The sequence below is a fragment of the Heloderma suspectum genome, chromosome 4 (genome assembly GCF_057233095.1).
Source record: "Heloderma suspectum isolate Gila_16-S chromosome 4, 16-S_ref, whole genome shotgun sequence".
In the NCBI taxonomy this organism is placed as follows: domain Eukaryota; kingdom Metazoa; phylum Chordata; class Lepidosauria; order Squamata; family Helodermatidae; genus Heloderma; species Heloderma suspectum.
In genome coordinates, this window is record NC_139461.1 from 140,482,737 (window position 1) to 140,498,521 (window position 15,785).

Here is a 15,785-nt window from a genome sequence, read left to right on the forward strand (position 1 = left end):
AGTGAAGGGTTGTAGTCATTTTCTGCATGGAGAGGAGTCGCCCCCCAACCCCACCATGAACAGACACCTAAGTGGTATAGTTCAGGAAAAGTTATATCACGAGTTACTTCTGAATGCATAGTTCACCTTTCCCCAACCTGGTGTCCACCCACCCTGAGATGTTGGACTACAACTCCCAACATCCCCTGCCAGCATAGCCATTGGCTGGTGTAGTTTGTCTCTGGCCAGTTCACACATGAGCATACGTCACTGCACATAACACCTCTGTTGGTGCCGTTTGATCTGCAGTAGCCTTGTTGTTCAGTCGTTGAGTCATGTCCGACTCTTCGTGAACTCATGGACCATAGCACGCCAGGCCTTCCTGTCCTCTGCTCTCTCCCAGAGCGTGCTCAGGTTCATATTCATTGCATCGGTGATGCTATCTAGCCATTTCATCCTCTGCCGTCCCCATCTCCTTTTGCCTTCAATCTTTCCCAGCATCAGGGTCTTTTCCAGGGAGTTTTCTCTTCGCATTAGGTGGCCAAAATATTTGTGCTTCAGTATCTGTCCTTCCAATGAGCAGTCAGGGTTGATTTCCTTTAGGATTGACTGATTTGACCTCTTTGCAGTCCAGGGGACTCGTAAGAGTCTTCTCCAGCACCACAGTTCAAAGGCATCAATTCTTCGGCGCTCAGCCTTCCTTATAGTCCAGCTCTCACAGCCATACATTACTACTGGGAAAACCATAGCTTTGATTATACGGACCTTTGTCGGCAAGGTGATGTCTCTGCTTCTTACTATGCTGTCTAGGTGTGCCATAGCTCTCCTCCTCCCAAGGAGCAAGCGTTTTTTAATTTCATGGCTACAGTCACCATCTGCGGTGATCTTGGAGCCCAAGAAAATGAAATCTGTCACTTCTTCCATTTCTTCCCCTTCTATATGCCAGGAAGTGATGGGGCCAGATGCCGTGATCCTAGTTTTTTTTAATGTTGAGTTTCAAACCAGCTTTTGCACTCTCCACTTTCACCCTCAACAAGAGCCTCTTTAGATCCTCTTTGCTTTCTGCCATTAGGGTGGTACCTATTCATCACCTCCACTGTATATTCATAAGGGATATGATTTAGGTCATACCTGAATGGTTTAGTGGTTTTCCCTACGTTCTTCAATTTAAGCGGAAATTTTGCAACAAGAAGCTCATGATCTGAGCCACAGTCAGCTCCAGGTCTTGTTTTTACTGACTGTATGGAGCTTCTCCATCTTTGACCGCAAAGTACATAATCAATCTGATTTCGATATTGACCATCTGGTGATGTCCATGTGTAGAGTTGCCTCTTGTGCTGTTGGAAAAGAGTGTTTGCTATGATCAGTGGGTTCTCTTGGCAAAACTCTATTAGCCTTTGTCCTGCTTCATTTTGTACACCAAGGCCATGCTTGCCTGTTATCCCAGTTATTTCTTGACGTTCTACTTTAGCATTCCAATCCCCTATAATGAAAACTACATCTTTTTTTGGTGTTAGTTCTAGAAGGTGTTGTAGGTCTTCATAGAACCGATCAACCTCAGCTTCTTTGGCCTCAGTGGTTGGGGCAAACATTTCAGCAATTGTTTGATGTTGTGGTCTCTGTGGAACCCCTGACATCTAACTGAAATTAAAATATGATAAACCTGAGATGTAGATTCACTCTGAGATTTGTCTAGCGGGAGGTGGATTTCCCCTATGTACAGTTTGCTGTAAGCAGTGTAAAGTTACAGTTGCAGAATTCTCTAGCATCTTTAAGCTATGCATTTCTAACTTTTTAACTGGGAAAAACTACAGTAGAATCGGCCTAAAGATAAGCAACAAATATTGAACACTGTACACTATGCTCTCATGGGCTCCAGCCTCCCTGTTTGCATAGTCAGAGACAGTATACCTCTGAATACCTGATATGTGGGATGGAGACAATGTGGAAGGATGGCTGCTTGTGGACTTTCCACTAAGCACCTGGCTGGCCACTGTTGAAGACAGGATGCTGGGCTAGTTGGACCTTTGGTCTCATCCAGCATGTTCTTAATCTGAGACACTCGTGAGAAGAATCTCCTGGCAAAACGTTGGCAGTGTTTTTCCAATAGCAGTGATTTCAGAATATATCATTAAGTTAAAAATCATGTATCAATGAATGCATTCAGTTTATTAAAACTAACAACCTATTTCTTTTATTTCTTTTTTCTCGTTTCTGCTTCTGGAAAACGTCAACCCCTAAATGTTTGCTTTTTTTCATTCTGCTTTCTCAGTGCTCTCGAACATGTGGGAAAGGCTGGAGAAAAAGAGTGGTTGTATGCAAAAGTTCCAGTCCTTCTCCCTGGGCTCAAATTCTGCCTGATACTGCCTGTGTGGCAGAACTAAAGCCGAAGATGCAAGAAGCCTGCCTCCTGAAGCGATGTCATAAACATAAGAAGCTACAGTGGTTGGTGTCCACGTGGGCTGAGGTGAGGAAATGTATAGTTCCAGTGCATTTCCATTAATTTCAAAATTCATTTTAAATAGAGTTACTATCTTGCCTGGAATTTATGTGCACCGCTGAAATAGGTATCCCCAACCTGGTGCCTTCCAGATGTGTTGGACTACAAATCCCCATCATCCCCAGCCAGGATGGTCAATATTTAGGGAAGTCTGATAATACACATTCTCTATCACAAACAGTGGCAGTCAGCAATAAATAGAAAGCAAAGGATGAAAACGTCCTTCCTGTTGGGTGCTCACAATGGGATCTGCAGAGCTTATCCAAGAGAAACTGCTACCGGAATTCAAAATGGCAGCAGCACACTGCATCTCACATGGTACTTTGGCTTCCCCTGAAAATACAGGTGGAGCCAGGCTCCCATTGTCCATCCAAGAGTGGTCCACACTTTACACAACGGTTGTGTTGCCATGGGTGCAGCAGAGTTACATTTGTCACTCCTTCAGCAGATGCCTGAAGTGTGAATGACACCCTTCAGAAACTGACTACATGTGCCTGGGAGCATTAAGTAGACATGTGTAAACAGATGTTTAGGGATATCCATCTGTCTTTCACACTTCACATATTTGCTGTAGGAAATACCAGTATAGCACCCATCTATTATTGTTGTTATTGTTATTATTATTACTGCATTTCTGTACTTCCCCATAGACGAAGCTCTCTGGGCAGTTTACAGAAGTTAAAGCATTAAATACAACATAAAAAGTGTAAAAGCCATTTACATAAAAGCACACAGAAAATATACACAAACAACATCTAACTAAAAACAACTTTGCATTGTCAGTCATAACTAAAGACACATCCAGGACCAATTAAAACTCATCATGTGCTGACAAATGCCTGGGAAAAGAGAAAGGTCTTAACCAACAGAGTTACCTTATTCAGTACATAAGAGCCCTGCTGGGTCATCCAAGGGTCCACTTAGTCCAGCATTTTGTGTCTCACAGTGGCAACTGGATGTTTCCAGGAATCCCACAAGCAGGTCATGAAGGCAACATCTCTGTCCCATTGTTTGTCTCCCCAGGAATTGGTATTCAGAGATACACTGCTTGTGAACATTGGAGTTCTGTTTAGCTGTCACTTCTTCTAATAGCAAACTCAAGTAGTGAGTGCCAATGGCTACGTGGTGGCATGCACGATAGACATAGACTGTTGGGTGTCATTTTTATGGCAGAGCTGGGGGGATGGAAATAAATGGAGTATCCTAGAAGAGATCATGGCTGTCTGGAGCCCTGAACAGAAGTACTCTTGTTAGACCAGGGGTAGCCAGCCTGGTGCCCTCCGGATGTTTTCGACTGTTACCGTAAACCCAGGCCAACATGGCCAATGGTCAGGGCTTATGGGCATTGTAGTCCACAACATCTGAAGGGCACCTACCCTTGTGTCAGATGGCAAGGAATACACTAATGACTAATACAATGGAATACGATGACTAATAGGCATTTAGTGTGGAGCACTACTCACAGAAATCCAGATCATATCAAAAACAGAATTGGGCCAAATGTATAGTGTCCTGGGGAAGTTGTAAAAGGTCCAGGTAGAAGGGGACAGTGGACCTACGTCATGTCATGCTAATAATATAACCAGCTCCAAATGCTATTGGATGAGACCAATTATCTGGATCCATTTCATTCAGGGTTTAGGCCGGGTTTTGGCATGGAAACCACCTTGGTCACCCTGTATGACAACCTGTGTTGGGAGAGAGATGGGGGAGTGTGACCCTGTTGATTCTCCATGATTTCTGAGTAGCTTTCAGTGCGATCAACCATGGTATTCTTCTGGGACGACTGTCTGAGCTTGGAGTGGGGAGTACAGCATTGCAATTATTCCGCTCTTACTTCGATGGTCAGCTCCAGAAGGTGGTGCTTGGGGAATATTGCTCAGCCCTGTGGATTCTCCAGTATGGGTTTCCTCAGGGGTCAGTTTTGTTCCCCATGCTATTCAATGTGTACATGAAATAGTTGAGTTTTGGAGTGAGTTGCCATCAGTATGCTGGGAAGCTTTGCTTCTCCTTTTCATCTCCATCAGGTGAGGCTGTGTATGTGCTAGATTTGAGCCTGGCTGTGACAGTGGAGTGGATGAGGGCTAATAAACTGAAGCTCAGTCCAGACAAGACTGAGATGCTGTTAGTGGGTGTTTGTTCTGACAGGAGAGATGGTAATCAGCCTGTTCTGGATGGGGTTGCACTGCCCCTGAAGGGGCACATTCATAGCTCAGGGGTTCTCCTGGAGCCATCTGTCACTTTAGGTTTAGGTGGCTTCAGTGGCATGGAGTGCCTTCCCCCAGCTTCAACTGGTGGCCCAGCTATGCTGCTATCTGGACAGGTGTAACCTTCAGTAGTCTATGCTCTGGTAACCTATAAGTTCGATTACTACAGTCCACTCTTCATGGGACTGCCCTTGGACTGTTGAGGAGCTGCAGCTTGTTCAAAATGTGGCAGCCAGATTAATAACAGGGATCACAACATTTAACACCAATTCTGGCCCACTTGCATTGACTGCCTGTATGTTTCCAAGCCTGATTCAAGGTGCTGGTTTTAAACCTATAAAGCCTTTACATGGCTTAGAACCACGATACCTAAGGGAGCACCTCTCCCAATATGAAACTGCCTGGACACTACAGTCAGCATCTCAGGCCTTCCTCCAAGCGCCGCCTCTGAGGGAAACTCTGAAGGCGGCAACAAGGGAGAGGCCCTTCTCGGTGGTGCCCCCCCCATCAATTATGGAATGCCCACCCCCTGCACTGAAGTCCGTCTGGCACCAACATTGTCATCGTTCTGGCTCCAGGCCAAGGCTGCCCTCTACTCCCAGGCATTTGACAACATATGATGGGCATTTAGATGAGTTGTTTGTATCTAGTCTAGTATCTTACTGTAACTGTTTTAACTGTTCCAACTTGTTTTAAAATTTTGTATGTGGAAGATTTTATATTATGTTTTTTATTATCTTTTATTTGTGGCTTGTATTTTTGTGAACTGCCCAGAGAGCTATGGCTATTGAGCGGTATAGAAATGTAATAAAATAAAATTTCTTTTCTTTTCTAGTGTTCTGTGACATGTGGAAAGGGAATACAGCGGCGAATGCTCAACTGTGCAGAAAAATATGTTTCTGGAAAGTACAAAGAACTTGCTCCTAAGAAGTGTTTCCACCTACAGAAACCAAATGTAGAGCTGGAAAAAGCCTGCATCTTCAGCCCTTGTCCTAGGCACCCTGTGTATTCGCCAATAAATCAAGGCAGCTGGTTTTCCTCTTCTTGGTCACAGGTAAGGATCATAGCTAACTTGGAAATCATGTTAAGTTTCCTGTCAAGCCTCATCCATCATATTTTCCAAACAGTATCCCTTCTGCCCTCAGTTTATACTGTTGGCATGGTCTATTGCTCCCAAATCTGTTCTGTGGAGAGAGCTGGCTGGTGTAGTGAAGACACGAGAAGAGTGAGCTGTGAGCTGGAAGTTTAATGCTTTCTCTTACAACTCTAGAATTCAAGGTCACCCCAGTGAAATTGATTGGCCATAAGGTCAGGAGAGACAAAGGGAAGTACCTCTTCACACAGCGCATGTGGAAATTGCTCCCACAAGCTTAGTTGGCCTCTAAACGGTGCTGACAAATTCATGGAGGATAGGTTTTTCAACAGCTATTAGCCATAGTAACTAAATAGAACCTCCATCTTCAGATGCAGTGTACCTCCAAATGCCAGATGCTAGAGACACACAACATGGGAGGGATGCCACATTCAGGCCCTGCTTGTGCTAAGAAGAGGCATCTGGTTGACCACCATTGGGAACAGGATACAGTACTTAAGGGACCCTTGATCTGATCCACAAAGCTGCTCTTACCAAGTCCCCAGCTCAAATATCGCCTCCCCATGACCTCGCTACGAAGCCTTAGGCAAGGCTCTTCCTCTCTGCCGCCTTCCACTTTAGCTAACAGTGTGTGGGAAATACAAGGACCTATTTCAGAAAGTTGCTAGAAGTACTGCAGAGATAACATATAAGGAGCTCTTTGAACACCCTCAACTGCTATTACATGTGGATAACATGTTCCCCTGATATGTGAATAGCATGAGGGCCACCATTTTGGAGGAAAAGAAGATTCATCAAGAGCTTATGAAAGAAAACATTCAAGGTGCTTTTCTTCATTATTTACTTCACAAAGCCCTCCTGCTGTCTCTTCGCTTGTTAAAGGATAATAACAGCTTGTTAAGGTCTCTCCTTACTTTAGTGAAGTTTTGGGGGGAGAACTTTGAAGGATTGGGAGATGGAGGACCTTTATTCCAAGTTAAATTGAACCAGTCCATGTAATATAGAAATACTGTTGCAGATCATTTAATAGCCAGCAATTTATCTGAGAAGCTTCTATGTATTCCTGACATTGTAGCCAACAAGTTCCCTGCACTTAGCACAGTTTTAGATTACATGTGAATGTGTTGTTATTGCTCCATTGCTCATAAGCATTTTCACACCATGAGCCACTTGAGAGGACTGTAACGCTACAATGGCTTGATGCCCACAGAGGTTTATTCTTGGATTGGCTGCTCCATTTGACCGTCTGAGTCTGAGCTGTCCATCTACATTTGTTATTACTTTTCATTTGAAGAATTACCCTCAAACTAAAACATTTGAGTGGAGGACCTGACAATAACGTTGTGAAGGCGCGCAGCAGCAGCATTGTATATATCAGCTCCTGGACTCGGTGTCTTTGTCACATTCATCCATTACCACGAAAGAAAAACCATTTGGGGCTGTGCTGATGAACAGGTGGGACTACGCACAGAGAAGCAGGCTTACAGAACAATCCTAAACACTGCAGTTTGCCATGGGTCAGATTTGCCCCAGTTACCCCAACAGAAAATCCACTCTGTCCAAACCACTCAAGGCCCTGCAGGGGTGGTCCAGCCACCAGAAAAGGAAGAACAGTGCCAGCTTTGGGGTGGGGGGGAGCCACACTGTGGTGCCCCGAGACATCACACCCCAAGCAACCAACCATCCACACCACATCCACAGCCCGCCACACACAGCACCACCAGCCAAGGAGCTTCTGCTGTCCACGGCATGCATGCCCTCCCCTAAATGACCGAGGGCCATGGAATTGCATCTGGTCAGTTGTTTTCCCTGGAGTGGATTTGTGTTTCCAGCGGGGGTAGGGGATTCTCTTCACACCTCCTAATAAACATGTGATCTTTGGAAATACCATATATTGTGCTGAGTGCCTTTGTAGTGTGGTGTGTGAGTATTGGGGGAGGGCAGCTGCAGAGCTTACGTGTGCCTGGGGGCTCGGGTTTCTTGTTGGGTGGGGTGGGCAAAAAAAACCCCAAAACCCGGGCCCCATGTGGGATTTGAACCCTGGAAGTTTATGGTTCCATAAACCTGGTTATCAGGTTGTGCTGCAGTGGGTCCTGGTTTGCTCCCAGCCCCTTCGTTTGCTTGTTACGCAGCACGTGTGTGAGTAGGAAATGGTATTGCAAAAGATGACATGTTTACTAGGAGATGTGCAAGAGAATCCCCCACCCCCACTGGAAAGACAAAACCACTCCAGGGAAAAGAACTGACCAGATGCAGTTGCGTGGCCCTTGGTGAGGATGGCCAACTGGGCCAGGGTCCACACGGAGTGCAAGCCTGTGATCTTGTGGCCGAATAATTCGTTGGCTCATGCAGTGCGCCACTCAGCTGCATAGCCTTGCGGACGGCACTTTCCACCAGTGGGAGAGGGGGCCTCTGCCTCCTCCTAACCCCCTCCAGCTGACAGATATTTAAGTTGAGATTGCAGTGTTAGTTCTCACTGACCCCCACTTAGCTCTCTGGGGCAAACTGAGCAGGCTGAAATCTGAGAGACTAGCCCCTTCCTCTGGAGTGGCCACCCTTTACTCATTCACTTTTTACGGAGCATCTAGAGGACTTTGTTTCTGGTGTTTGCTGCATACCCCTCCCATGTGTTTTCAGACCAGATTTGTGATTCTTTTTTTGGAAATGAACTGCAGTTGCATCCCCAACCTGTCCAGTGTGGACAAATTGCTGTTAAGGCTTTTCAGGGGTCCTGTAAATGAAACACTTCCTCTTTCCAGGGTAAGCCAGTTGTATGGCTTCCTGTTGATCCCATATAGGGGATTAGTAAATGCTTTCCCCTTGAATAGCTTCTCTGAGGTAGCCGTAACAGTTGACTCTATTATAATGCTATTTATAATGCTATAAGACTATTTTTAAAAAAGAAAATTGAAAACGTAAGGAGAGGAAATCAGTAATTAAAGACTTCCCTGTCTCTGTGGGAAATAAAAACTGACCTGACCTGGGGCAACTCCCAGAGAGGCTGTTCAGGAGGAAATTGCTCACTGTTCCCTGAGCCTAGATCAATAGGAAGCCATAAACCTGGCTGAACATCCAGGAGATATGCTTTTATTTCCAGGGATCTTTGCAGAATGGAACTTACTTGAGAGTAGACATTATAAAAGGATCCTGGCCATGGGGGAGGGCATTGTTAGGTAATGCCATGCTGTATGGCATGCTGTGCGGACTCCCCGTTTTAATTCCACTTCCATCTAATTGTGGAAAATCAGTGCCTAAGCAACACGATTGGGCTCTGTGTGGAAGTACCTGAGAGACACAGTTTGTGGGAAGGGGCAAAATCAGGCCCTGGGTTAGCTCAACAGCATCTCTGAGTACACCCCTCTACTTTCTCCCATACAGCTGAGTGACTCTCATTCACTCTTGTGAAGTAAAGCAGAGCACTGCACTTAGAGGCATAGCTGCAGGGGGAAGGGGAGGACAAATGCAGGGAAACATGCTCCTTCCTGCCTAGGCCCAAGTGCTGGACTCTCATAGGGGGAAGGGAGGCTCAGCTTCCTAGGACCCCTGCAGCACAAGTGTTGAGGTTACTGAATGTGTTTCTCACAGGGGCACAATGAAAAAACCCCGAGTGTTGTGTTAAGTATAGCCTAAGAAACAAAGTGAAAAGCAGTTTATTTATTTAATCAATCAAAGACATCTCAAAGCAGTTTACAACATAACACTTTAAAACACAAAATGTTCACAGTTAAAACATTTAAAGACAGATTCTATAAAACATCCCAGTTAAAAGAAATGAAAACCAAAAAAACCATTCTCAGTTAAAACATTTAAAATCAGAGAACTATGTTTAAAGCATAACCCTCTTAATGTTGACTGAGAGGTAAGTCCCTCCAAGTTCAGTCATTTACTCCCATGTAAGTATACCAGGGCAGCAACCTTCAGTCAATTCACTGGTTATACAGATCTATTTAAAGCCTTTTAAATTGTTTACAGATTAATTTAGCAACACATTTCTTTCTTCCTTTTTAAAAATATTTTTTTTAAATATGTAAGTACGTGTGTGTGTGTGTGTGTGTGTGTGTCTCCGCAGACTGGGAGACCACCCTAGAACAGGCAGCTCCTATCAAACAGGAGGGAATGCATCTTCTAAGATGGGTGTGTGTATGTATTTCCTCAGGCACCACTGAAAAACAAAGAACAATGCTTTTTTCTTCAAAATGATTAATTTAGTCATACACCAATTTATACAGATTCAGTTGATTAAAACTCGTTTGCTAAATTAGCTAAGTTTTTTTCAACAGCCCTAAAGGGTGAATAAGCTTACAGCAGCCTTCCCCAAACTGGCACCCTCCAAATGTGCTGAGGATGCTGGGAGTTGTAGTCCATCACATTTGGAAGCCACCAGGTTGGGGAAGCCTGGCTTTATAGCTTTAAGGACCAATCCTATGCATTTGTAGGCAGAAAAAAAGGCCTACAACTCCAAGCTTGGCTGGCTGTGGCATGCTGGGAGTTGTAGGCCTTTTTTTCTGTCTAAAAATGCGTAGGATTGCACCCTTAAGCTCTTAAAGCTGGCTTGTCTTGAAATAAGACATAAGCCCTGAAATCATATAGGTGCCCATGAAGAAAAAAATAAGGCACCTAAACCTGCAATCCTATGCACACTTACCTGGGAGTAAGTTCCACCAAATCCAGTGCTACGTATCATATTAGCATCCTTAGGATTGGGTTGCCTAAGAAACGGCTTCATTTTGTATTTGACATTAATGTTCCAAAGTGAATAGGCAGCTGGAATACTGCATGGGTCTCCTTACTGAAGAGGCATTGCTGAAGTCAGCAGAGACTGTGATCTTTTATTTTAGCACTCTGTATATACTGATATTTTCAACACGTGTGCATTCTATTAAATGTGGGGTTGGATTCCTTCATTACCTCTACTTTTCCCTACAGTGCACAGCAACCTGTGGAGGTGGCATGCAAGTGAGGTTAGTTCAGTGCCTAGCAAATGGGAGGCCCACCACTGGATGCCTCTTGCGTCAGAAGCCTGTGGCCTCGCAAGCCTGTAACACAAACTTCTGCCCTCTTCCTGGAAAGAAAGGTATATTCGGGTTCTGTTCTTTTTTCCCTAACTTCGACTTTTGCCTTTCAGGCTTGGACTCCGGAGAGCTCACTGAATGGACTAGCTGAGGTTACTGATGCTGTGCATATTCCATAGGGGGCCTTGGCTAGGCGAATGTCCGTGTTTGAATCTTGAAGTGTGAATCTAACTGAGGTGGGCTCAGCCCACCCGCCCTGCAGTGTCCCTCCCCAGGCAGTGTGGCTTCCTGTCTGCTGCTCAGCCCAAAAGAGAGGCCCCTGCAGTCTGTGCTGAGCAGCAGAAGAGGAGTGTGAGCAAATAAAGGCCTAGAAGGGCTTCCCCCAGAAGGGCAGGGAACCTGACCAAGAACGAGAGCCAGGCTTGGAGGGTGAGGGTCCAGTCAGCAGACTGCTGGACGCATCCACGCCTTCCAAGGCTCCTGCAGACAAGCCTCCCCACCTGAGAAGACTTGGCTGCAGGAGCCTTGGAAGTGGGGCAGACTAGCCAAGGAGAGGCAGAGCTCTGTCTCTCCTCGGCCAGTACCCCAGTTCTGCGCTGGCTGGGGAAGCCCCCTCCCAGCCAGCCTTAAAGTGCTGCATGCTGGCTGGCTGGCTGGCTGGCTGGCTGGCTGGCTGAGGAGGAACCTGGCTCTCCTTGAGCAATGCACAGGCTGGGGAGGAGTGCTCCATCCTTCCTTGGGCAGCAGGCCCCATTGCTCTGGATGACGCTGGTTGTCCAGCATAAGCAAAATTCCATCCCTTCAGGTGGCCTGTTGAATCCTCCCTCAAGCGGGTTTGATGTTCTGGAAGGCCTGCTGAAGGAGGCATGTTCCTTTCTCAGCCTCAGGTTGGGCAGCAACACACTCGGGCACTCCTAGCGGAGGTCGTTGCACACAGCTTGTATCATAGACTGGAGCCAGCAGCTCAGTGTCTTCTCCTCTTCCCCCCCGGGAACGGCTAGTGAAACGAAATGCGTGCTGCAATGCCGCTGCACCGCTGTCAGCAGGGGCAGGAAGACTCTCGGTGCACTGATGCCCCACTGCATGTTCTGTATTACTAGAGATTAGGGGGGGGGGGGCAGGAGACAAGGGGCCGTTTTCTGTGGCAGCTCTGAATCTCTCCAGACGACGAGTTCTGGCCTTAAACTATTAAGTTCTATTGAGCTGTAAGCAAACACAGTCCGTTCCTTCAGAAAATCTCTTGGCTCCTGTATGAAAGTGCTGGAGGATTTGATCAAAAGGATTATCTTTAGAGTAGAGTTTCCTCCGCTTTATTTCTTTTAACTGCTTCTGTGCTTAATAACAGCCTGGCACATTGAAACTGAACAGGTGAAGCATTTGCTGGCAGAAAAAGGTCCACATTGAGCCAGGGGCTTTGGCAACATCACAGTCCAAATCAGAGGAATATGGATGTGGAGCCATCCACACCCTCAGTCCCAGGTACACATTGCCATAAGAACACAAGAGCTGTGCTGGATTGGACTGAAGGCCCATCTGGTCCCGCATTCTGTTCCCACAGAGGCCAACCAGTTGTCTGTGGGAAGCCCACAAGCAGGACATGAGGGCAAGAGCACCTTCCTCCTTGTGCTTCCCAGTAACTGGCATTAAGAGGGATACTGCCTGTGATGCTGGAGATAATATATAGCCAACATGCCTAATAGCCATGGCAGCCTTGTTCTCCATGAATTTGTCCAATCCCCTTTTAAAGCCATCCACTTTTCTCAATAACATGGCAGACAGCACAAGATGATTGAAAGATGAGGGGACATCTCTGTACAGAACTACTCCCATCACTTATCGTGCAGTGATTAGCTCATTATCTGTCTTGTAATGTGGTGAAACAATTAGCAGTGATTGCAGAATGGCAGAGAGTTGGGACAGACAGAAGGGTCTCTGCCTTCCATTGGTTGAGTTTTTTAGCTTCTGGCACAGGAGGCAGAAAGCCGTAGGCAAGGAAGGGAAAAGAAGCAGGAGCCTAAGAAAGAAGTAAGCCAAGAGAAGCAGGAAAGACAAGGAATGGAGCTTTGAAAGAGATGGGTTTAGAGGGCAAGGGGAAAAGAAGGCCAGAGTGAGGAGTCCAACAGAAGAAAGAAAACTGGGAGAGGAGAGATGTACATAGCCAGGAACTGCAGAAGTAAGGAAAGTCAGCTAATTAGCTGCAGAATTTTAGCTCACTCGAAGTGGTACAAAAGGAATGGGGGATGACCTTCCCACAGTGATTTGAAGAGGGATTGGGACTTGATGCCTAAAAGGAAAAAAAGAGATGAGGTGAACCCTTTGCCTTTCAAGAACATATTTCAAACTCTAAGGGTCAGTTCAGACATTTGTCAAATGGGTGAGCCTTTATGTGGAGCAGAGTATCAGGACTGCGCACATAACACCATGTCTGACTTGGCCTGTGCATGTGCCCAGACAGAGAGAGAGGGAGACGGCCAGATCCTGCAATCCAGCCTCCTCTCACCTTCACAACCCATTTGGCAGATGTATGTACTGCCTCAAATGATCTTGCCCCATCATCCCCCATGCCTCAGGCAGGCTGTGTCCCTTTCTTACTTTTAAGTGTTGTAACTACATCTATTCAGTTAAATGTACATTCATCCCATTTTTTAAAAAAAAGCTAAAACAATTTTTTAAATGCTAAAAGAAACTGCTTTAGGGAGGAGGAATGGATAATAAAGTTAGGTCTATGCCAATCAGTGCTGTGCAGAGCAGTGTCTATGAACAACAAGGGAGAAGATTGCATGTCAGACCAAAAACATGGTGAGTGTCCTTCTACAGCAGGCTCATTGCTAAAAAAAAATTCTGTCTGGGCTCACCCTGTATCTTTCAAGCTATGTTAGAAGTGTAATATTGTCTTAAATTTTTGTTAACTTTTCTTCTTTTTTTCAGATGCCTTCTGTTCGGATTACTTTAACTGGTGCCACTTGGTCCCCCAACATGGTGTTTGTAATCATAGTTTTTATGGGAAGCAGTGTTGCAGGTCTTGCGTCAATTCAAATTTGTGAGAATTGGTTCTAAAATATACAGCACAGTTCTGAATGCACTTCCTGACTCAGGGCTGTGCCCAGTGAACACAAGAGTGACTGCAATTTGCTCTGAAGCATACTTCTTCATTAATCAGCAGGCCCAGATACAAAAGTATGGTCACGAGCTACTCAGATGGGTGAGGGGTCTCAAATCCTTTTCAGTATTCTGATGTGACCCACGCTGCTATTTGGGGGTGGGTGTCCTGTCCTTAAGATAAGTGGAGAGAAGGGGCTCTTAATGGACAGGGGGACAGTTTTTTCCAGGTTTGACTATCCCGGGCGGAGAGTTGATCCTTAGGACATTGTGGCATCTTCTTTTGAGAAGATGTTGAAGAGCTGCCTAGAAGATGAACATCTGAAACCAGCAACAGAGATATCAGTTGAACCTGAGAGAGGACCTTGTTCCTTTTTACCTCAGTCACCACTTCTGAATAAGGACTCTGAGCACCACCCACCAAGAATTTCTCTTGTGTGAGCCCCATTGACATTAGTGGGAGCTGTGCAAGAGCACTACTGGTACAGGAGCATTTCCATGGGGGTTCTTGCAGGAGAACTCCCCAGCGGATTGTGCCTGAGATATTTGTTACATTTCACTGATGTTCTTGCCCACTTCCCAGCTGTTTCAATGGGACCTCGTGCAGGAGAACTCCTGGGTGGATTGCGCTGTTCTGCATCTGAAAGCCAGGTGCACTAGTGGCAGAATTTGTGACGTCCCATGGAAATAAATACTGTAACCCATTATAGCAGTTGGAACATACTTGAGGCACTTTTGCCAATTAATACATCTGAACTGCTTTAGTTAGATCCGTAGCTTTTAATGAATATGGGGAGCGGGGGGTGGGGAGAGAAGAGACAAGATGCCCTTTCTCTTTCTCCATGTTTGTTGGATAATAAGATCCTTTATATTTGTTGTTTTCAAATGAGCGATCTTATTTAAATGTCCTTGTTTTATGCTTTACTGTTAAGTATAAAGAGTGTTCTGCCATCAGTGTTACTTAAACGGCTGATTATACCAAAACTATGTTGTTTGCATTTAAACATAAGGTACTACCATGTTAGTTTCCAGCATCACAGTAGCATAATTAACCTATGATCCCTGCCCCCCGCCTTTCTTGTATTCTAATAGCTATTCAGGGCAATTGGAAAGTGTCTTGCAAATTTAAACTGCACAGGATGGTAACATTGGGGGCTGCGTATGTTCTGCAATTCCATGGCGGGCCAGAAAGAAATATGTAAAGTATTGAGCACAGAATGCTGACTCCTGAGAATTCCAGCTTTCATTAAACAAAGCAAATTTCTAACATCACTGTAAAGATGCACTTAGATGTGTGTGGGTAATGCCTGCCAAATTCTTAGATGCCAGAGCAATTGCTGAATAGTATTTCCATTGTTTGTGATGGGGCTTCATTTCCACACATAGCTATCCACTCATCCCAACTAGCAAAAGCAGAATAAATTTTGCGAAATACGGGAAAAATGCACATTTGTATTGTTTGAAAAGTATATACAGATCACAGAATTTGACTTTTCTTGGTGCAGAATGTTTCGTTTTTGGAAGCCGAGAGTATGCACAGCTCTGACTAAAATGTACACTGCAGTAAGAGCATTGGTGCTGCCCTAAGATTTTTTGGTGCTATCAATCCAAATGGAATTTGAATATTTATGTTGCCTGAAACTGAATTAAAAAAATTTATTTGTTTCTGTAATGTCTCATCGCTTATTTGGTTGGTCGTATTCAAAGGTAATTTAGAAGTGCTTACCTTCTAAGCTTGCTTCTGATAATAATACTTTGCTATCAAAGTCTATTACATCCATTTCTTGCAACACTTACTAAATCTTACTGTAATATCCTATCAGGAGATCAGATAGGTACATACACACAGCAGTTGCCATAATTCTGCCACACTATGACATGATGAAGGACTACAA

The 15,785-nt window shown here is 45.2% G+C and overlaps 1 protein-coding gene across 1 annotated transcript in view; it reads left to right on the forward strand.

The window, feature by feature from the left end:
* Nucleotides 1-15,560, forward strand: part of ADAMTS16 (ADAM metallopeptidase with thrombospondin type 1 motif 16) — a 108,853-nt gene extending 93,293 nt beyond the window's left edge. Inside the window, exons 20-23 of the mRNA XM_084848157.1 lie at nucleotides 2,252-2,446; nucleotides 5,522-5,740; nucleotides 10,706-10,853; nucleotides 13,720-15,560. Of these exons, the coding sequence (XP_084704283.1) occupies nucleotides 2,252-2,446; nucleotides 5,522-5,740; nucleotides 10,706-10,853; nucleotides 13,720-13,835 (678 nt within the window). The 3' untranslated portion in view covers nucleotides 13,836-15,560. The remainder of the gene's footprint in view (nucleotides 1-2,251; nucleotides 2,447-5,521; nucleotides 5,741-10,705; nucleotides 10,854-13,719) is intronic.
* Nucleotides 15,561-15,785: the final 225 nt, after the last annotated feature.